We start from the raw sequence: 22,025 nt of genomic DNA on the forward strand, positions 1-22,025 counted from the left end.
AAATTTTCCTCTTTGAGGATTGAGGGTTTGGTTTTTTGGTTTTTTTGCCATGCTCATGGCATGTAGAAGTTCCAGGGCCTGGGATCAAACCTGTGTCACAGCTGCGACCCAAGCCATGGCAGTGACAACACAGGATCCTTAACCTGCTCTGCCACAGGGGATCTCCTTATTGAGGATTTTTATCAAAATTTGGCGTTGTAACAAATACTGTTTGATGTTCATTTGAGATAAACTTTTTTCTTTTAATCTGTTAATGCTTTGAATTATCTTAAAATTTTTTTCCTCTTGTACTATTCTTGGTTTCCTGAAATAAACACTATATGGTCATGATATGTTCTTTGTAACAGTCCTAAATTTGATTTTATTTAGAATGTTTGTATCTGTATTCATAAGCACAATAGGTCTATACAATAGGTCTGTACAACAAAAAGAAAGGAAAAATGTTTCTCCTTGTGATGAGGGTGCTAAGGCTCTATTCTCTTAACAACTTCCTATGTGTCATACATCAGTGTAAACTATAGTTATCATGTATACATTGCATCCTAGTACATATTTATCTTACAACTCTAAATTTGTAACTTTTGACTGCCTTCATCCAATTCCCCATTTCCTTACCTCCCCCCTCCACCTCTGGTAATCTCAAATCTAATCTCTTTTTCTATAAATTTGGTGGGGGTTTTTGTTTTTAAATTTCATAGATAAATGAGATCTTACAGTATTGGTCTTTCTCTGTCTTACTTAACATTATGCATTCAAGGTCTATCCAAGTTGTCCTAAATGGTAGAATTCTTTGTTTTTTTACGGCTGAATAATATTCCATTACATGTATGTAGATAGGTACAAAGATAGAGAGATATCACTTATTTTCTTTATCCATTTATCTCATAATAGACACTTAGGTTGTTTCTGTGTCTTAGCTATTGTAAATAAAGCTCTTGTAAATAATCTGAACACAGGGGTGCAGATAACTTTTTAAGTTAGTGTTTTTATTTCCTTGGATATATTCCCAGAAGTGGAATTGCTAGATCAAATGGTAGTTCTGGTTTTAATTTTTTTAGGAAACTCTATACTGTTTTCCATAATGGTTTTACCAGTTTACAGTCCCACAAACAGTGCACAAGTATTTCCTTTTCTCCACATCCATACCGTCATTTGTTATCTCTTGGTGATGATGGCTGTTCTGATGGATGTGAGGTGATATCTCATTGCAGGGTTTTTTTTATTTATTTATTTTTAATGGCCCCATCTGCAGCAAATGGAAGTTCCCAGGCTAGGGTCAAATCAGAGCTGCAGCTGCAGGCCTACGCATAGCCATAGCCACGCCAAATCTGAGCCACATCTATAACCTATGCCTTCCGGATCCTTAACCCACTGAGTAGTGCCAGGGATCAAACCCACATCCTCATGGAGGCTATGTCAGGTGTTTAACCTGCTGAGCCACAATGGGAACGCCTCGTGGTGGTTTTAATCTGCATTTCTCTAATGACTGTGAATCTCTTTTCATATTACCTGTTGGCCATTCATGTCTTTTTTTGGCAGAATGTCTATTCAAGTCCTTTGCTTACTTTTAAATTGGATTTTTGGGGGTTTTGCTAACAAGTTTTATGAGTTCTTTACATATTTTGGATAGTAACCCTTTATCAAATATATGGTTATCAAGTTTTTTCCCATCCCATCGGTTGTCTTTTCACTTTGTTGTTGGTTTCTTTTGCTGTTCAGAAGCTTCTTACTTCAGTGTGGTCCCCCTTGTTTATTTTTTAGTTTGTTGCTTTTGCTTTAGATGTGATTCCAAACAAATCATTACCAAGACCCATGTCAGGGAGCTTTTGTTTTGTTTTCTTCTAGGAGTATTATGGTTTTGGGTTTTATGTTTGTCTTTGATCAATTTAGAGCTCATATTTGTGAGTAGTGTAATGCAGGGATCTGGTTTCATTCTTTTATATATGAATATCCAGTTTGCCGAGCACTATTATGAGAAGACTGTCTTTTCAACATTGGGTATTTTTGGCTCCCTTGTCAAATACTAGTTTACTATATGTTCTTGGGTTAATTTTTGGGTTGTCAGTTGTGTTCTTTTGGTCTATTTTTGTATCAATACTATAGCTTTATAGTATAGCTTGGAATCAGTTAAGTGTGATGCCCCCTGCTTTTTTGTTTTCTCAGGATTTCTTTGGCTGTTTGGCATCTATTACGATTCCATGTTTTAGGAGTGTTTTTTTTTTTTCCATTTCTCTAAAAAATGCCTTTGGATTGCATTGAAACTATAGATCGCTTTGGGTAGTATTAACATTTTAACAGTGTTAATTCTTCCAGTTCATGGGGTTATCTTTCCATTTATTTATGTCTTCTTCATTTTCTTTCATCAGGATCTCATAGTTTTCAGTTTTCTTTCACCTCCTAGGTTAAATTTATTCCTAAATACCTTACTGTTTTTGATGCTGTTGTAAATGGGATTGATTTATTTTTCTTTTTTCCAGAAAATTATTAGAATCTCAGTTTTCTTAATGGTAAAATGGGGATAACCAAACTTAGTTCTCAGTATTGTAGTAAGAGTTAAATGAGATAAACTACGATTGTTGAGCATAATTGTACCTCAGATAAGGTGAATGCTCACCACTAGTAGTTACTGTAATCATCCCCTGCTATTTGCACAGTAGGGTTTTGACCTCCATACTGGCAGAGAGATAAGATAGGAAGATAAGTGAATGGTGTAACCAACAGTAGTTGGCATCACCTCTCTCTGCTGTACCCCTTGGTGGGTCTAGAGTCTTCTAAGGACCAGAGCTTTTTCCTGCAGTGTTGTCTCTCAGCAGACCTACCCATGGGCGGGCATGTATACGGGAGCCATGGCCGAGGCTATGTGTGTGCACTTTGAACTCTTGTGCCCCACCTGGAGCTTGTTCCCACAATGGGAGTGCTTATTTATGTTAGTTATGGCATTTTTAAAGAGTCATTTAAAAAAATTAGGATCATAATGTATAAAGCTAAGGATGACATAATTGGCCCCAAGAACATTCAGGGTGGTTTTTTTGTTGTTTTTTGTTTTGTTTTGTTTTGTTTTAGGCAAATACTGAGAAACAGCTCTGTCCTTTCGAAAAAAGTATAAAATCTGAGACTGAGATGTTTAAAGTAGAAAATGGAGACTTGTTGCATTCTCATCAATAAGCAGAATACGGTTTTTTCCAGTCTTTATTACTTCAAAATCCTTCATCTGATATTTAAGATGTATTTATGTTGAGTCATTTCTTTCTCTTTTGCTGGTAAACCAGAAAATCATGAAATGATTCTGCAGAGGCAGTAGCATTACGTTCAGTTTCTTTTTTTGTATGTATCAGATAAGACACTTGCAAATGGAAGTATGTCCGCCTCACATCCTTTGTACGGTAATGGCAGTGATGTTTGCCTTTTTGTTACTGATACAACATTTATTAGTTCATAAACCCACTTCCAAAGAACCTAAGGGCTTTTTGACAAAAGGTGACTATAGTAAGAACAACGTTAGATTTTGTCAGGCTATTTTTGTTTTTACACACATTTCTTCCCTTCTTTTTAGTGTTTAGAAACTACTAGTATGTTAAGAGTGTTGTAGGAAGCAGAGGGGTGCTGTGGTCCAAGAAAGTTGATGCACATATTTGGAGTTAGGATTTCTGAATCTTCACCTAGAAAGGGAAAATAAAAGTTTTGAGATTCAGTTCAGCTTAAGCCTCTATAATACCCTCTCTGAACCAGCACTTCTGGTTGGTAAAAAGCTCACAGATCTGAGGAGTAAAATCATAAGAAGTTTTGACTTTGGTAATAAACCTTAGTAATAACTGAAGAGAAAAAAAGCAGTTCCAGAGATTCACCTCTGTTTTCCCAGAGACTAAGGGACCCTGTACACCTCCCATTCCCTCTTCAACTCAGTGTCATCCATTCAGTAGGTCCTCCTATAAGTGATTCATGTGAGTGTAAATAGTTCTTCCATTAAGCCCAAGAAAAAGTCTTCTAAAAAGTAAAATTTTCACAGTATTTAAGCATTTAAAGAAATGTTTGTCATATCATAGAGCCTGAAAATAGAGAAGGTTAAGGACCCTGGAGCACTAGAACTATATATATGCCTGGCAGCAAGTTTTGGTTCTTTTTTTTTTTTTTTCCTAGCTCTTACTGTATTCTATTTTTGCCACTGAGAATAGTGGGGGAGTTATGATGATGTTATTATACATTTTCTATATTTTAATATATGTTATTAAATATTATGTTGTCATTAAAGTGTCAATGGCTTCTTTTCCCAGAGCGATAATGAAATTTCACAGTATGAAAATGGAAGAAATCAACAAAATTATTCGTGACCTCTGGCGAAGTACCTATCGTGGACAAGGTGATTGTGTTTCAGGGGTGCTCTTCCCAAAGCCCTCAGATGATCCCGCCATGCCCGTTACTACCTCTGGACCTCTTTCTGAACACCTCTATGAGATTTTCTAAGAATTCTTATCTTGACAACATCTTCTATCAAGGAAAAAAAGCGCAAAGTTTTCTATCGCACAGCCTGACAGGACTTACAAATTTGGCTATGATGCACATTATATTTAGCTGATGACATAATCAGTTCTGCTGCAGTGCAGATAGGGATAAGACAAAATGCAAAATGCGGTAAGAAAACCATCAGGAGGAAACTCTTCATGGGAAACTAAGAAAGGCATACTGAGATGGAGGGTTGGGGCATCTGGGTGGATTCTGGCCATGAATCTTCATAACTAGAGAAAAAGGTCTCAAACCAGCCTGTATTGCCCCCTGGTAATGTTTGCTTTTAACTTTGGTAACGTTTCCAAATAGCAAAGGGCTGCAGAGTCCAGGTTCCCCTGAAATCTTTTTCTTTCTGTGTCAGATATTGAATACATAGAAATTCGATCTGATGCCGATGAAAATGTATCAGCTTCTGATAAGAGGCGGAATTACAACTACCGAGTGGTGATGCTAAAGGGAGACACAGCCTTGGATATGCGAGGACGGTGCAGTGCTGGACAGAAGGCAGGTATCTCAGTGGGCTAGCTGTACACAGAGAATTGACAAAGAGAAACCACTGTCAGTACAAGGTAAGCTGCAAGGCTGCCCCTGAATGGTAGGGCACTGTGCCTCACAGCACTCCTTGCTGCCCTGTAAAGTGGATCAGACTCAGCTGCTCTCATCACACTCTCGATTCTGACCAGCATTTCCTGCAATATTATGTAAGGTAGGCTTTTAGAAGAAAGGCCTGAAACATTCACACAGGCTTGCCAAAATGTAGAACAAGAGCTGAGGAGCATTTATTATTTCAAAGTACTCCTCATGAGAATAAGATTACTGGGTTATAAATTATAAGACATACTGCTATTTTTTGTGCTACCAAGAAAGAAAATACTCAGTTGTAAGATGATTTCAGAGATGTCAAGGGGGTGGGGTAGGGGTGTGTTTTAGAATCGATACCTTTTTTTTTTTTTTAAATAGAGATGTGCCACCTTCTGGGGTTTTTTTGTTTTGCTTTGCTTTTTAGGGCCAAATCTGTGGCATATGGAGTTTCACAGGCTAGGGGTCAAATCGGAGCTACAGCAGCCAGCCTACACCACAGCCACAGCAACATCGGATCTGAACTGTGTCTGCGACCTACACACGGCAATGCCAGATCCTTAACCTGCTGAGCGAGGCCAGGGATCGAACCTGCAACCTCATGGTTCCTAGTCGGATTCATTTCCGCTGCGCCACAATGGGAACTCCTAGAATCAGTGACTGTTAGCAAACCAGATCCTCAACTGAGCCAGATAAGGCATTATAATGAATAAGAGTCGCATTGAGAAAGCAGCCTCATCACAGGACTGAGTTCCCACCACCATTCCCAAAGAAGAGTCTGCTAGAGCCAAAGGCTGTGATACCCACGGGTGCCTCTGCCAGCCTCCCAGTGCGCACACACACAAACACAAGGACTCAGCGCTGGGCCAGGCCACTAAGCTTTATAGGAAACTCTGGGAGACATCCCAGGTTGGATACATAGAACATAGAGGAATCAAGTTTGCAAGAGTTGAGAAAGTGGGACCTGCATCCTTGGGGAACAAAGCTAGGTACTTACACTGTGTACAGGTTTGTACCAAAGATGTTACACATTTTTGAGCTTCCACCTTTCACATTAGAAGCAGAAAATTATACTGGATGACACCTCTGGACCCCTGGTTTTCTTAAAATTTTATAGTTCTAGATAGAAATGGATACTCACATTATCTGAGTTATTTTCATAAAAATGTTTTCAGTTTTTGCTTGAAGACACTCCATGCATGTATATATTTTGTGGTCAGCCCAGGCAGCTGATCAATTTATAAGGCATCTGCAGATTATTATCTTAATCATAGTCTGCAAAAATGACAAATTTGTGATCTATAATCAGTATCCGCTACTTATATTGGTGACTTTTTGCTGTAATTATGTGAATGAGAAAGTACTTTGAAACATGCCTGTTTGAATTAAAAACACTTTCTGAACAAAAGCAGACTTCCTATAGCTACTGTAAATTATTAAAATTAATTAACAGAACTTCCTTGGTGTTGGGGGACAAAATAGACAATGGTTTGGTAGAGGTTAGCCAGGAGCTCCATTCATAGTCCCCTTTGACTGGGTAGTGGTAGAGGTGGCAGCAGGAGGGCAGTGCCAATCCTCCAAGGGTCAAACTATGGTCCTGGCATCATCAATCTGTGAGCATGCCCTGTGCATCAAAGACAAGCTGTAAACTGCTCTGAAATCACTCGTTCTCACTTACTGATGCTACTTCCCTCACAAATTCCAGAGGTAGAGGGATGTCACAGCTCACACAGAAGTAGTCCTTCACTCTTAATTCTGTATCCCTGGTACCTTCAGATGGCTTTAGCTGCAGTATGAGTGTTTTAGTATTAGGTTTCTATTAACCACAGACATGACTCATGTTTTTGGTTGCCTGAATTTCCTATAGTCTAGCTTAAATAAAACCATACTTCTGTACTCCTGATACTCTGACCTAGGAATTTTCTCCCTCCCTCCCCCTTTCTCCCTCAAAAGCATACACACAGAACATGGGGATTTAAAAATATCTCTGAGATAAAGGTGCCTGTGAAGCTCTGGGAAAAATGTATTATGCCCAAGGTTTCTAACAAATCTCATTATCGGGAAAATAAAATAGCCAGGTCATATATTTGGTTTTGGGTTTTTGGTTTTTTTTTTTTTTTTTTTTTTTGTCTTTTTAGGGTCGCACCTGTGGCATATGGAGGCTCCTGGGCTAGCAGTCGAATTGGAGCTGTAAGCATTGGCCTATGCCACAGCCACACCAACACCAAATCCAAGCCGTGTCTGCAACCTGCACCATAATTCATGGCAATGTCAGATCCTTAACCCACTGAGGGAAGCCAGGGATCAAACACACATCCTCATGGACACTAGTCAGATTCGTTTCCGCTGAGCTATGGAAGGAACTCTCAGGTCATGAATTTTTAAGGTTGTCAATCTTATGCCATTATTATTATTAATTACAGATAAATGGTAATGCATTTCTATTTCAGGTCTGTAATTTGAAGTTTTATTATAGCTGATATGAAGTATGGGGGGGGCTGTAGATCAGTACTGCTTTTGGCATTTTATTTCATTGCAAATGATGGTTCATCTTCCGGAAAGACATGAGAGTCTGGTCACAGTGCCAGGCTTTCCCAACCAAAAGAGCAGCGATTTACCTAAGGTCAGTGAACCTGTGACATTACCCCTTCTTCTCCTTCTAAAGACATTATGTCTTCCTAAGGTGAATGAGAAAAACATCTGTGCAGTATAGCTCAACTGTGGTGCTTTTTTCCAGGTATTAGCTTCACTCATCATTCGCCTAGCCCTGGCTGAAACATTCTGCTTAAACTGTGGCATTCTAGCCTTGGATGAGCCAACAACAAATCTTGACCGTGAAAATATTGAATCTCTTGCACATGCTCTGGTTGAGTAAGTATCTCAAACTTTGGATCAAGTTATGATAGTTTTTAAAGTAAAATTAAGGGAGATCTGTGGTATAAACCCTCTCTCTGTAGATTTGTCTTCTTTGGGGAAAATGGTTTTACCAGACCTTAGGCTTTACCTTGATAATAATTCTTCAGATGCTTATAAAAAGAACTGTGTGGTGAACAGCTGTCCCAGACATATCCTGCATCTCCCCAAGAGTGTTGATAGGGAAACCCAGGGTGAGGGTTTCCTGGCTTGATACGATTTTCCTGTAAACCTGCCATAGGGGCCCACATGTGATGGACAGGATTTAGCATGCCTGCTAAAGCATTTCTAGGTGGTATCCCTAGGTTTTAGACTGCCTCCCCAGCTTTTCACATCTCTAAGGAATGACAGCTCTTATTCAAAAAGTACACTAGTGGTGAATTAGAATCTAGAGGACAAAATTGCATACATCTTTTACAACAATTCACTTGTGGTGGACGCAGGCTCAAGGGATAGGCAGTCCTTGCTTAAGGACTGTGTTGGCAGAAGAAAGGCACTTTCCCTGAGGTAGAGGAGCTATTATGGGCACTCCTTGCTCCAAACTGACCTCTTTGCCATAGAAAATGTTTCTTGTCTGATAGCGGAGATGGGGCCAGAAGGAGAACTGAGTAGCCTCATTGCCACCTTTCTCCAGCCATCTCTCAGTAGTCCCATGTGACCAAGTAAGGGCTAGTGCTTTTGAAACTTAGTGCAACCTAAGACTAGTGCATCTATCTCTAAGCAAGAGATAAGTAAGTGGTTAGTTAACAGACTGAAACTTGACTTTGTCTCGTAGCTAGTTACCTCCACATACAGATAATGAGCAAAAATGTTCTCAGTACACCCACTCAAGTCCTCTGTGTGTCATACCAATGATGCATCTAGTGACTGGTGGTGACAGAATTCTAAGTAGACCCAGCTCCTAAGAAGGCATTGGGGCTTGCAATGTTATTCCCCTTGCCTGTAGTCTGTCTTTTTTTTTTTTTTTTTAATATAATTTTCTTCCAGAGAAAACTAGTAAGAGGTCAAGAAAACCCCAAGCAAAGGAGTAAGTCAGACTCCTAAAATTGAGCAGCATAAACATAAATGAAAACTCAGTAAAACATTTCCACCTGCTTTAAGAAGAAACTAGATCAGGTATTCTCACCAGTGTCTAAGCCACACCTAAGTGAAGAGCCATGCATCCCCACGGTCTGGAGAGAAGAGACTGCCACGGGCTGGCCTGAGGCCTGGATCCACCTCCCCCCTCCCCCTGCCACTTCCTGCAAGGCTGTCAGAGGCCCTGATACTCACACGGCACAGGAAAAGCCCAGTCATCACACGGAGCACACATTTCTGTGGCCGACAGGGTCCTCAGTGGCTTTTTGAAATAAAGGAAAGGTTATGTATGCTCTTTGGTAATAAAATGTTATATTGTTTCAGGATAATAAAAAGTCGCTCACAGCAGCGTAACTTCCAGCTTCTGGTAATCACTCATGATGAAGATTTTGTGGAACTCTTAGGGCGTTCTGAATATGTGGAAAAATTCTACAGGATTAAGAAGAATATTGATCAGTGCTCAGAGATTGTAAAATGCAGTGTTAGTTCCCTAGGATCTTATGTGCATTAAAAGCATTCGAGATTAAATGCTCAAAATGCAGTCCTAAGGCAACTTATTTCTGGTATTGAGTCAATATGAAAATTTGTACTTTCAAATGAGCCCTGTGTCTAGAGTTCTCAATGTGTGAAAGCTTCTAAAATCATTAAAATTGTTTTGCTTGATATTTGGATTGATTGCCTGAACTTCATCCCCCTCCAAGCAGCCTCTGACAGGCCTGCGGCGGGGCTCAACAGCAACACAGTTGGACTCAGCTTCTCTGCTTCCCTCCCAGAACTAATGAAGGATTCTTTGGGACCTGAAGCTATTTACCTTTCACTTTTCAAAGCATTAGTTAGAAGCAGGTTCTCTGCCTAGATACTTTAATCATTTGGGCATTTAAAAAAAAATAAGTGTTAAAAAGTGTTACCTCTAAATTTATTTCTTTGGATGTGGTTTTAAAAACTGGATTATCCATATTAATATCTGAAGATCACAAGAAATGATTAAATATTAATATTTGGCTTTGCTCTTAACTTTATACATCTGGGCAAGTGACCTTTCCCTCTCTGGGCCTCAGTTTCCCCAACTAAAATTTGCAGTACTCAAGTGGGGGCTTCAGGGTTTGAAAAGAACCTCAAGTAATTACTAATTCTGTACCCACCATCTTCCCTTCCCATATATCCCTACTGGGGAGTCATACCAATCTGAGCTCTCTTTAGAGAGAGGAAGTTCCCCACTGTGAAGATCCACCTTTGAAAAGCTCTGCCCAAGAGCAAGGCCTCCCTTCACTTGGGGCCTGACCTTCCTTCATAAAGGAGTCTGTAACTTTCCTGTATGTCTGTGCTGTTTATCATCTCAGCCTCATCATCAATGTTAATTGCTCTCCAAGTATGCTTTCAGGTGTAGAGGGGAAGCAGGGTTTGCTCAAAGTCAAGACCAGCTCCTTATGGGGTCCAAAGAGACTTGGAAGAACAGGTCTCATTTTTATTCCAGATGTTTTTTTCTAATAAGAGCTCAATCATAACCTTTCCCTGGAATTTGCAGCTGACAACTTGAAGCCTTGTACAAGCATTCTACACAGAATGCTACCAAATCATGCACTTTTGGATTAGACTTTGTGGACCTTCATCATTCAGAGTCTGTCAGTCATGTGTATGGCCATACTGCCCTGGATGTGGCCCATCTCAGAGTCTATCAGTCATGTGGCACAACCACTTTTGTGGCTATCTGCAGATCTAACACGCATATGAGAAGACAGCCTTTCTCAACCGGTGTCTAGAAGAGAATTAGGCCTTAATGTCCTAAGGTATCTGTGACAGGCTGAATAATGGCCTCCAAAGACACTGAAGTTCTAATCTCTCGAACCTGTGAGTGTTACCTTTTATGGAAAAGGGGACTTTGCAGATGTGATTAAAGCTAAAGAGCTTGAGATGGTGGAATTTATCTGGTGGGCCTAAATGTAATATAAGTATCCTGGAAAGGAGGAAGCAAGGAGGCACAGAGAGGGTGGCAGCACAAGAGGAAAGGCAGGATGTTGACAGATGCAGAGATTGGAGCGAGCACTCTGAAGGTAGAGGAAGGGCTGTGAGCCAAGAAATACAGGCAACCACTAGAGGCTGAGAACAGCAGAGAAACAGATTCTTCCCTCAGCACCTCTAAAAGGAACTAGCCCCGGTGACACCTTGACTTTTAGCCCAGTAAACTGACTTTGGATTTTTGCCCTTCAGAAGTATATAAGATTACTTGTTTAAAGCTGCTTGGTCTATGCTTATTTGTTACAGCAGTAATAGGAAACAAATACAGTACTCATTGTATGTAATCAATTTCTGTACATCTAGTATGATACTAGTTATGTATTATCCTTGAGAGGATTGGGGGGGGGCGAAGTTACTGAAATCATTCTCTGTGTTCCGTGGCTCACATAAAAAACGCTGGTTGAGAAAATCTGGTCTAAACCCTCACCCAAACATTGGATGAAATAGCCAAGCAGCAGGCTACCACTTCAGCCATGCTTTCTATCCATCGACTGACAATGTTCAGTCATCCTAATTAGCTTTTAAAAACTGAAATTACCCATATTAACCAAAACCAGCATGAAATCAACAAAAGTACCATGAGAAAAAAAGACCAGTCTCACTCAGCACAGACAGGAATTTGTAAATTAAGAACAAATCAATTTCAGTCATCTACTAAAATAAGACAAGATGGCAGGATAGGACTTGTACTCCTCTGATGAAAACATGAAAATTACAACTAACTGTTGAACAACCATCAACAAAAAGACTGGACCCTACCAAAAAAGATATTCTATATCCAAAAACAAAGAAGCCCCAACAAGGAGGGGCACTTTCACAATTTAATCAAATCCCATACCTGCTGGGTGGGTGACTCACAAGCTGGAAAATATCACACAGGTTCTCCCGTAGGAGTGAGAGTTCTGAGCCCCCTAGGGGTCTGGCATCAGCAGGAGGAGCCCCCAGAACAGGTGGCATTGAAGGCCAGTAGGGCTTGAGTACTGGAGCTCCACAGGACTGGGGAAAGCTGTGGCTCACTGTGAGGTCAAGGACCCTGGCGGCAGAGAACCCAGGGAATATTCATCAATGTGAGCTCTCCTGGAGGTTGCCATTTCTGGCTCCATCCAACAGCCTGGGCCTCCAGTGCTGGGATACCTCAGTCTGAGCAACCAACAGGGTGGGAACACAGCCCCACCCATCAACAGACAGGCTGCCCAAAGTCCTGAGCCCAGAGCCACATGTCAACACACCCCTTGACACAGACCTGCTCACCAGAAGGACAAGACCCAGCTTCACCCACTAGTGGGCAGGCATCAGCCCCTCCCACCAGGAAGCCTGCCTAAGCCCCTGGATCAACCTCATCCACCAGAGGGCAGACACCAGAAGCAAGAAGAACTACAATACTGCAGCCTGTGGAACAGAAACCACAAACAAAGGCAAAATTATAAATGGCAGAGAAGTATGTTCCAGACGAAGGAACAAGATAAAATCCCAGAAGAACGACTAAGTAAAGAGATAGGCAATCTGCCTGAAAAAGAATTCAGGGTAAAGGTGATTCAAGATCTCTTAAGAAGAATGGAAGCACAGACAGAGAAGATAACAAGAAATGTTTGACAAAGAGCTAGAAGATTTAAAGAAGAAACAGATATGAACAATACAATAACTGGAATGAAAAATACATTAGAAGGAATCAAAAGAATAAATGAGGCAGAAGAATGAGTAAGTGAACTGGAAAATGGATTGGTGGAAATCACTGTTGAGGAAGAGTAACAAAAAGAATGAAAAGACGTAAATAGTCTAAGAGACCTCTGGGACAATACTAAACTCACTAACACTCAATTATAGGGCTCCCACAAGAAGAAGAGAGAAAGGGCTGGAGAAAATATTTGAAGAGCTAATAGCCAAAAACTTCCCTAACACTGGAAAGGAAACATTCAAGTCTACGAAGTATAGAGAAGCTCATACAGGATAAACCCAAGGAGGGACATACTGAGACCCATATTAGTCAAATTGACAAAACTTTAAAGACAAAGAAAATAGTAAAATCAACAAGGGAAAAGGAACAACTAACATACAAATGAATCCCCATAATATTATCAGCTGATTTTTCCACAGAAACTGTGGGCCAGAAGGGAGTAGCGTGATGCATTTAAAACAATGAAAGGGGAAAACCTACAACCAAGAATACTTTATCCAACAAGGCTTTCATTCAGACTTGATGGAGAAATCAAAGCTTTACAGATGAGCAAAAGCCAAGGGAAATCAGCACCACCAAACCAGCCGTACAACAAATGCTAAAGAACCTCTGTAGGTGGAAAAGAAAAGGCCACAACTAGGAACAAGAAAATTATGAATGGCAAAGCTCACCAGTAGATGCAAACATGTGTAAGTCAGGAAATCATCCACACACAAATTATGGTATCAAAACCAGCAATCTTGAAAAGAAGAGAGAACACATGCAGGAAATACATTTGAAATTAAGAGACCAGAAACTTAAAACAATCTTTTTGTTTTTTTGGCCGTGCTTGTGGCACACAGAAGTTCCCAGGCCAGGATTTGAACCCACGCCACAACAGTGACCACGCTGGGTTCTTAACATGCTGAGACACCAGGGAACTCCAAAATAATCATATATGATATGTCAAAACCTCATGATAACTGCAAATCAAAGAGAAAAAGCAGTCAAACCACATCACTAAAACTAGTCATTCAGATCACAAGAGAACAAAAGGGGAAGAGAAGAGCTACAAAAACTAATCCAAAACAATTAACAAAATGGTAATAAACATACATATCAATAATTACCTCAGATGTAAATGGATTCAATGCTCCAACCAAAAGATAGAAGCAGCTGAATGGATACAAAAACAAGACCCATATATATACCGTCTACAAGTGACCCACTTCAGTGATAGGGACATTTATAGACTGAAAGGAAGGGGATGGAAAAAGGTATTCCATGCAAACGGAAATCGAAAGAAGGCTGGAGGAGCAATACTCAGACAAAATAGGCTTTAAAATAGAGACTGTTCCAAGAAACAAAGAAGGGCACTATATAATGATCAAAGGATCAATCCAAGAAGATAAAACAATTGTAAATATATAGGCACCGAGCATACAAGCAGCTTAATGTATAGGCACATGCTAACAGCCATAAAGGAGAGATCAGCAGTAACGCAGTAATAGTAGGGGAATTTAACACCCCACTTATATATACATCAGTGGGGATATCTGGACAGAAAAGCATAAGTAAATACAGGCTTTAAATGACCCATTAGGCCAGATGGACTTTGGGGTACTTAGAGAACATTCCATCTGAAAGCAGCAGAATACACATTCATCTCAAGTGTACATGGAACATTCTCCAGAACAGACCACATGCTGGGCCACAGTAACTTTAAGAAAACTGAAATCATATCAAGCATCTTTTCTGACCAAAACACCTACAAGGAAAAAAACTGTTTAAAAAAAAGCCTAAACAATATGCTACTAAACAACCAACAGATCACTGAAGAAATCAAAGATGAACTTAAAAAAAAAAAAACAAAAAAAACCTAGGGACAAATGAAAATGATAGACACCTAACAGTAACCAGTACTTGATAAAAATTCAACATCTCCTAGCTTTAGTATTCTTTTAGTGTTATTTGCCATAAATTAAAAATTAACAGCTATCCTAATAGCAAAAGATGAAATATAGCAAAAAATGAAGTATTTTTCATTAAATTAAAAAAACAGGTTAACTTCTATCAACATTATTTTTGAAAGCTCTAGCCATTGCCACAAGAAAGGACAAACAAGGTGATAAAGCATAAATACAGCAATGAAACAAAGTTACTTACAAATTAAGGCAGACTTCCCATTTCAAGCCTGGCTTTCCCTGAGGATATTATGGCTCCCCTCCCAGCCCTTATGAGAGTGGTTGCTTTCTCTCCCATTTCCTTGATTAGTGGGTTTGGAGGTGGAATAGGTGCCCTTTTTGCTTTTCATTGCTGCTTCTACATCATGCTCCAGTAGCCACTCCCCCCCCCCAACACACACACGGGGTGAATAGGCATCCCAAGATGAGCCAGACTCACAGGCTAAGTCCTAGTACCACCCCTGACTAGCTTCACCCCTTACTAGTTTTGGGACCTTGGGCATACCATTTACCCTCTTTTCCTCCTGTTTCCTTACTTGTACAAGTAGATGAACTGGTACCCATCTTGTATACTGTTATGAGGAGTAACTGACTAAAAACTGCTTAGAACTGCGTGGCACATAAATGCTATATGTGTATTCAAGAAAAACATCATCAGTTTATTCTTTCATATTGAAGTTACCTTCAGCCACTAGCTTGGTCACTCTTGCTTATCCATTGACAGTGTTAGCTCCCTGTTAAATATTATTCTCCCACACTAATTTCATAATCATTGGTGATTTCAGAATCCAAATGATGGTCTAATACAACCCCCCTGGTCTCTCAGCTCCTTGCTTTTCCTCAGGGGAGGAGACACTCACTCCATAATCTACTCCAGAGTCCAGTCCTTGAACAACAGCAACCACAACCCTCCCTATCTCCATTCTAAGCATCTCACTCTCCAACAACTCCTGGAATCTTCACGATTCTCTCCTGGGGTCTCCCAACTCCAGCAATTTTTCGAGCCCACCAGGATTTCAGTTCATTGATTTTACCACTCTTTCAGTTCTTCACTTCCCTCATGTGCCTATACGTCTCTCTTTATACAGCTTAAATGCCAGCTTAAATGCCATGGTCTTTCCTTCTGTCACTGTCTTGCATAGGTCCTCAACTGTCTTGCCCCTCCTCTGTCCTCAAACTTTTCTCAAAGTCCCCAACCCTGGTTAAAGAGGATTCTGCCTTCTCCATGCCCTTGCAGTTTCCTTTGCCGGATTCACATGTCCCTGACCTTTTGGCGTTGGCCTGCTTTAGTGCTGTCCGCATCTCTAGCTCTTTTGTTTGCAGACTCACTTCTTTGGTGACCTCATCCCGTTTCATAGCTTTAAAACTATTCTCTTAGTTTGAGTTCTCCCAGAAACAGAACCTGAATCAGTGATTCAAATAAAAGTAAACACTAGGAGATAAGGAATTATGTCATGAAGGCAGCCAAGAAATAGTATGTTCTTGAACCAGCTCCCATAGTAGGCAATTTGGAGTTTAATCCCACAGGGAGACTGTGGGAAGTTTGGCAAAATAATATGCCTCAGAATTATCCCACCTGAGCCACAAAAGAGCTGGGGTATTTATATCCCAACTCCCGAGAGTCATTAACTGAGTGCTATTCCAGGGCACGTTAGCTACTGGCTTGCCAAGTGCATCTTCCACAGAGCTGCCTTCCACAGTTTAAAAAAAAAAAAAAAGTAAGAAAAAGCCCTTTGACAGTGACATAGGTACGAGAAGAAGTAGGCTGGAGCACACTGGAAGTTCTTAGGACCCAGGGCGACTCCTTTAACAATCTTGTAGATGCTGACTCCTCAAATGCGTCTCCAGTCCAAACTCATTTTAACTCCTGATTCATATTCAGCTGCCTACTGGATATCTGATTGCACTTGAATATCTAACAGACATCTGAAACTTACAACAACCAAAATAGTCTTTTCCCCAGAACCTCCACCTCCCACAGGCTTTCGCCTAATGACAACTCCATTTCTCTTCTTCCAATTGCTGAGGAAAAAAATCTTGGCATCATCCTTCATTTTTCTTTTTTTTTTTTTTTTTTTTTGTCTTTTTGCTATTTCTTGGGCCACTTCCACGGCATATGGAGGTTCCCAGGCTAGGGGTTGAATCGGAGCTGTAGCCACCAGCCTATGCCAGAGCCACAGCAACTAGGGATCCGAGCCGCGTGTGCAACCTACACCACAGCTCACGGCAACGCCGGATCCTTAACCCACTGAGCAAGTCCAGGGACCGAACCCGCAACCTCATGGTTCCTAGTCAGATTCGTTAACCACTGCGCCACGACGGGAGCTCCCCATTTTTCCATTTATCTCATATCCCACATCCTATCCATCAGCTTAACAGTATGAATTCAACTTTCCTTTTTTTTTTTTTGTCTTTTTTGCTATTTCTTGGGCCGCTCCAGTGGCATATGGAGGTTCCCAGGCTAGGGGTCGAATCAGAGCTGTAGCCTCCGGCCTACGCCAGAGCCACAGCAACGCGGGATCCGAGCCACGTCTGCAACCTACACCACAGCTCACGGCAACGCCGGATCGTTAACCCACTGAGCAAGCCCAGGGATGGAACCCGAAACCTCATGGTTCCTAGTCAGATTCGTTAACCACTGAGCCACGACGGGAACTCCTGAATTCACCTTTCAAAGTATATCCAGCATCTGACGATGCCTCACTGTTGAACTGTCAATGCTCTTGGTCCAAGCCACCACCATCTCTAACCCAAATAATCTGAGTAATGACCTAACTGCTCTCACTTGATGTGGTCCTGACCCTCACAGTCTGTTCTCAACACAGCAGTCTGTCACCTTTTCAACTGTAAATCAAATAAATGTGTCTTCCACAGGCATGTGGATTAGCATTCTAAACCCACTTTACATACTATCATCAAACAATATATACATATACGGTAGATAATAAGAACTGAGTTTGTCACTTAGAAAAAGATGACTGCATTCAGGAAAGGGGAAGGTCTATAGTGTTGGACTGAATCTGAGTTATCAGTGTAGATTTATGGTTTTGGTTGGTAAAGGGCTTCTACTTCCTTTAAGGGTGTAAAGGGAGGGAAAAGAGGGAAGTAGATAGAGAATGAGCGAAGATGTAAGGACTGCCAAAATCTGCTCCTCCATAAAAGCAATGAAAACACTGGCCCAAACTCAAACTTTTTCAGAACTTTGGAAATTAACTAAAGACAACAAGCCAAGGATTGTTTGTTCAAGACAAATAGTTAAATCTCTGTGAGAAAAACCAGTGGCATTTTAACTTGACCTAAACCCACTCCCTTTCCCCATCTTTGGTATCTTTGAAGGCCAAAAGCCCTACAACTACAGTACCTGTGAAAGCAACAACCACTGGGGAAAGGAGAGTGGATACAGAGTTCCCCAAAATCTTCGGTCTGGCAGCTCACTGAAAATCTCCATCCTCAGGGCTTGCTTTATTTAACCCAACTCCCACTCGATCTGCAAACAGCCCTACCTGCTGCAGGCAGTTAGTGGTGAATGGTTAACACTGCAGCTGCCTGAGGCAGCATTACTAACTGGGGGTCAAAAAGAGAGTAACCAAAAAACTTAGATATAGGGAAAGGAGATGACCATGGGAGTTTTCACAAGCCTGAGCATACTCCTAGGAGCCTAAATGTTCATGTGTAGGTCAGATGTGTGCACACTTGGGGAAGACCCAAGACATCCCTAAGTTCTGACTTCTTGTTGACCTTGAAACTACTCATGCAAGAAGTGAAGGGGAAGGCCCGGATGTAAATCACCTGCTGCAGCATTGAAGCCATGACTGAACAAACTCACAAAGCCCTTCAACAAATCTTGGAAATTTATTAAAGTTTAAGGCCTTAAGAGAAATCTTTGTGCAATCATCAGTATACCACTAAGCGGAGACTTCGGTGACCACACATGAGAAAGAATACAGCTTTACAAAATTAGTGCAGGAAAATCACCAAACAGCAACAGTTACAAATCCTAGGGAGAAGGTAATCTGATTATCAGAGTTAACACATTATATTACTTTAAATGTCCATTTTCCAACAAGAAATTGTAAAACATGCAACAAAACAGGAATATATGCCTCATACACAGGGGGAAAAAAGCAATCAAAAGAAACTATCCGTGAGGAAATCCAGGTAAATACTTTAAATCAGCTTTTATAAATATGTTCAAGGAGTTAAAGAAAATTATGTCTCAAGAATTAAAGGAAAGTATGAGAATGATGTCTCACCAACTATCATTAAGGAAACAGATTATTTTTTAAAGAACTAACTAGAAATTATGGAGTTCAAAAATACATTAGCTGAAATAAAAATTCACTAAAGGAGCTAAACAGCAGGGGGTTTTTTAATGACTTTTATTTTTTCCATTATAGTTGGTTTATAGTCCAAAGAGCAGTTTTAAACTGAAAGAAAGAATCAGTGAACTTGAAAACAGCTCAACTGATTATCCAGTCTGAGCAATAGAATGAAAAGTAAATAGAAAGTCAGAGACCTATGAGACAACTGTCAAGGCAACTCTCAAGCATACTAGCATACCAAGCACACCAAGTTTAACAGGAATTTTAAAGGGAGCAAAGAGAAAGGGCAGAAAGAATGTTTGAGAAACTAGTGGCCAAAAACTTCTGAAATTTTATGATAAACATTAATCTTCATAGCCAAAGAAACTGAACAAATTCCAAGTAGAATAAACTCAAAGACCCACAGCTAACTTCACACTCAACACTGGAAATCTGAAAGCTTTTCCTCTAAGATTAGCAAAACAAGGGTGACCACCACTCTTGCCCCTTTTAGTCAACATAGTATTGGAAGTCCAAATCAGATAAGGAGATGTGAAACTGTCACTATTTGCATATAACATATATTAATAGAAAACCCTAAACACCAAAAAACAAACAAACGTGTTAGAACAAATAAATCAATAAAGTTACAGGATACAAAAGCAACATACAAAAATCTGTTCCATTTTTATATACTAACAACGAACTATCAGAGAAATTAAGACAACAACCAATTTTACAATTACAATAGAAAAGAATAAAATACCTAGAAAAAAATTTAACCAAGGAAGTGAAAGACCTTTACATTGAAAACTATAGGACAATGATGAAAGAAAAATGAAGATGATCCAAATAAATGAGAGAATATCCCATGCTCATGCATTGGAAGAATTAATATTAAAATGTTCATACTATCCAGAGCAACCACAGATTCAGTGCAATCCCTGTCAAAATTCCAATGGCATTTTTCATAGCAATAGAACTAACAATCCTACAATCTGTTTGGAATCATGAAAAATCATTACTAGTCAAAACAATATTGAGAAAGAAAAACAAGGCTGGAAGCACCATGCTCCCTGATCTCAAACTATGTTACAAAGCTAGAGTAATCAAAATTAGTATGGTACTGACATAAAAAGCAGACGCATCAATTAATGGAACAGAGTAGAGAGCCCAGAAAAAAACCCAAGCATATCATCAATTAATTTATAAAAGGAGCCAAGAATACACAATGGGGGAAGGACAGTCTGTCTCTTCAATAAATGAGGTGGGAAGACTGTACAGCCACATTCAGAAAAATGAAAATGGACCACTATCTTACATCATACACAAAGATTAACTCAAAATGGATTGAAGACCTGAAGCCAAAAAACAACTAGAGGAAAATATAGGCAGTAAGTTCTTTGACATCAGGCTTGGCAATGAGTTTTGGTTTTTGACACCAAAAGTGGAGGCAGCAAAAGCCTCAACAAGTAGGGCTACATCAAACTAAAAAGCTTGTGCACAGCAAAGGAAACAATCAACACAATGAAAAGGCAACCTACTGAATGGGAAAAAATATTTGCAAATCATGTATCTGATAAGGGGTTTATATCCAGAATATATATATATAACTTATATAGCACAATAGCAAAAAACCGAAAAATCTGATTCTAAAAATAGGCAGCTAATCTAATTAGACATTTCTCCAAAGAAGACATGCAGATGGCCACTAGGTACACAAAAAGGTGCCCAACACCACTAATCATGAAGGAAATGCAAATCAAAACCACAATGAGGAGTTTTCTTATGGAGCCGCAGAAGGTTAAGGATCCAGCATTATCACTGCAGTGACTAACACTGCTGCTGTGGCTCAGGTTCGATCCTTGGCCCAGGAACTTCTGCATGCCACAAGTGTGGCCAAAAACAAAATAAAACAAACAAAAAACAAATGAGGTGTCACTGCATACATGTTAGAATACATCAAAAAGATAAGAAATAATGGAGTTCTTGTGGCTCGGCAGTAATGAACCCGACTAGTATTCACAAATATTCAGGTTCAATCCCTGGCTGCTTTCAGTGGGTTAAGGACCTGGCATTGCCATCATGTGGTGTAGGTTGCAGATGCAGCTCGGATCCCATGTTGCTGTGGCTATGGCATAGGCCGGCAGCTGCAGCTCCAATTCAACCCCTAGTCTGGGTATTACCATATGTCACAGGTGCAGCCCTAAAAAGAGAAAGAAAAAAAAAAAGCCAAGAAATAACAAGTATTAGCAAGGATATAGAGAAAAGGGAACCCCTGTGAAGTGTTGGTGGGAATGTAAATTGATGCGGCCACTATGGGAAACAGTATGGAGTTTCCTTTAAGAATTAAAATAGGACTACCATATTGATCCAGCAATTCCATTCCTGGGTATTTATCTGAGGAAAACAAAAACACTAACTTGAAAAGATACATGTACCTCGTTGTTCACTGCAGCATTATTTACAATAGCCAAGACGGAGAAGCCCCCTAAGTGTCCATTAGCAGATAAATGGATAAAGAAAATGTGTCATGTATGAGTACATACACACACACAAGAAGGAAATCTTGCCACTGCAACAACATGGGATGCACTTTGAGGGCATTATGCTATGTGCAATAAGTCAAGCAGAGAAAGGCAAATGCTGTATAATTTCGCTTATATGCAGAATCGTAAAAAAAAAAAAAGACTAGCTCATAGATAGAGAACAGATTACAGATTGGCAGAGATGGAGGGTAGCAGTGAGGTGGGTGAATTGGATGAAGAATAGCCTAAGGCAAAAAAAATTCCAGTCATAAAATAAGCTGTGAGGATGTAGAGTATAGCATGGCCACTATAGTTAAGAATACTGTATTACATACTTGAAAGTTGCTAAGAAAGTAGATATTCAAAGTTCTCATCACAACAAAAAAATTTTACAACTATGTATAGTGACATCCATATGGATGCATCCTACTCAAACTGTCAAAAAACAAAAGACATGGGAGTTCCCCTTGTGGCACAGCAGAATCAAATC

At 40.1% G+C, this 22,025-nt stretch overlaps 2 protein-coding genes across 3 annotated transcripts in view; one reads left to right on the forward strand and one right to left on the reverse strand.

Moving 5' to 3' along the window:
- Positions 1–9,733, forward strand: part of RAD50 (RAD50 double strand break repair protein) — a 94,729-nt gene extending 84,996 nt beyond the window's left edge. The window contains exons 22-25 of the mRNA XM_003354274.4: positions 4,272–4,357; positions 4,865–5,007; positions 7,820–7,953; positions 9,397–9,733. Of these exons, the coding sequence (XP_003354322.2) occupies positions 4,272–4,357; positions 4,865–5,007; positions 7,820–7,953; positions 9,397–9,583 (550 nt within the window). The 3' untranslated portion in view covers positions 9,584–9,733. The remainder of the gene's footprint in view (positions 1–4,271; positions 4,358–4,864; positions 5,008–7,819; positions 7,954–9,396) is intronic.
- The window catches only part of KIF3A (kinesin family member 3A), a 137,070-nt gene continuing 117,928 nt past the window's right edge, over positions 2,884–22,025 (reverse strand). Inside the window, exon 19 of one of the 2 annotated variants that reach the window (XM_005661644.2) lies at positions 2,884–3,659. In XM_005661644.2, the coding sequence (XP_005661701.1) occupies positions 3,656–3,659 (4 nt within the window). In that variant the 3' untranslated portion in view covers positions 2,884–3,655. The remainder of the gene's footprint in view (positions 3,660–22,025) is intronic. The other variant, XM_021085422.1, reaches the window with a different exon arrangement.

The sequence above is a fragment of the Sus scrofa genome, chromosome 2 (genome assembly GCF_000003025.6).
Source record: "Sus scrofa isolate TJ Tabasco breed Duroc chromosome 2, Sscrofa11.1, whole genome shotgun sequence".
In the NCBI taxonomy this organism is placed as follows: Eukaryota; Metazoa; Chordata; class Mammalia; order Artiodactyla; family Suidae; genus Sus; species Sus scrofa.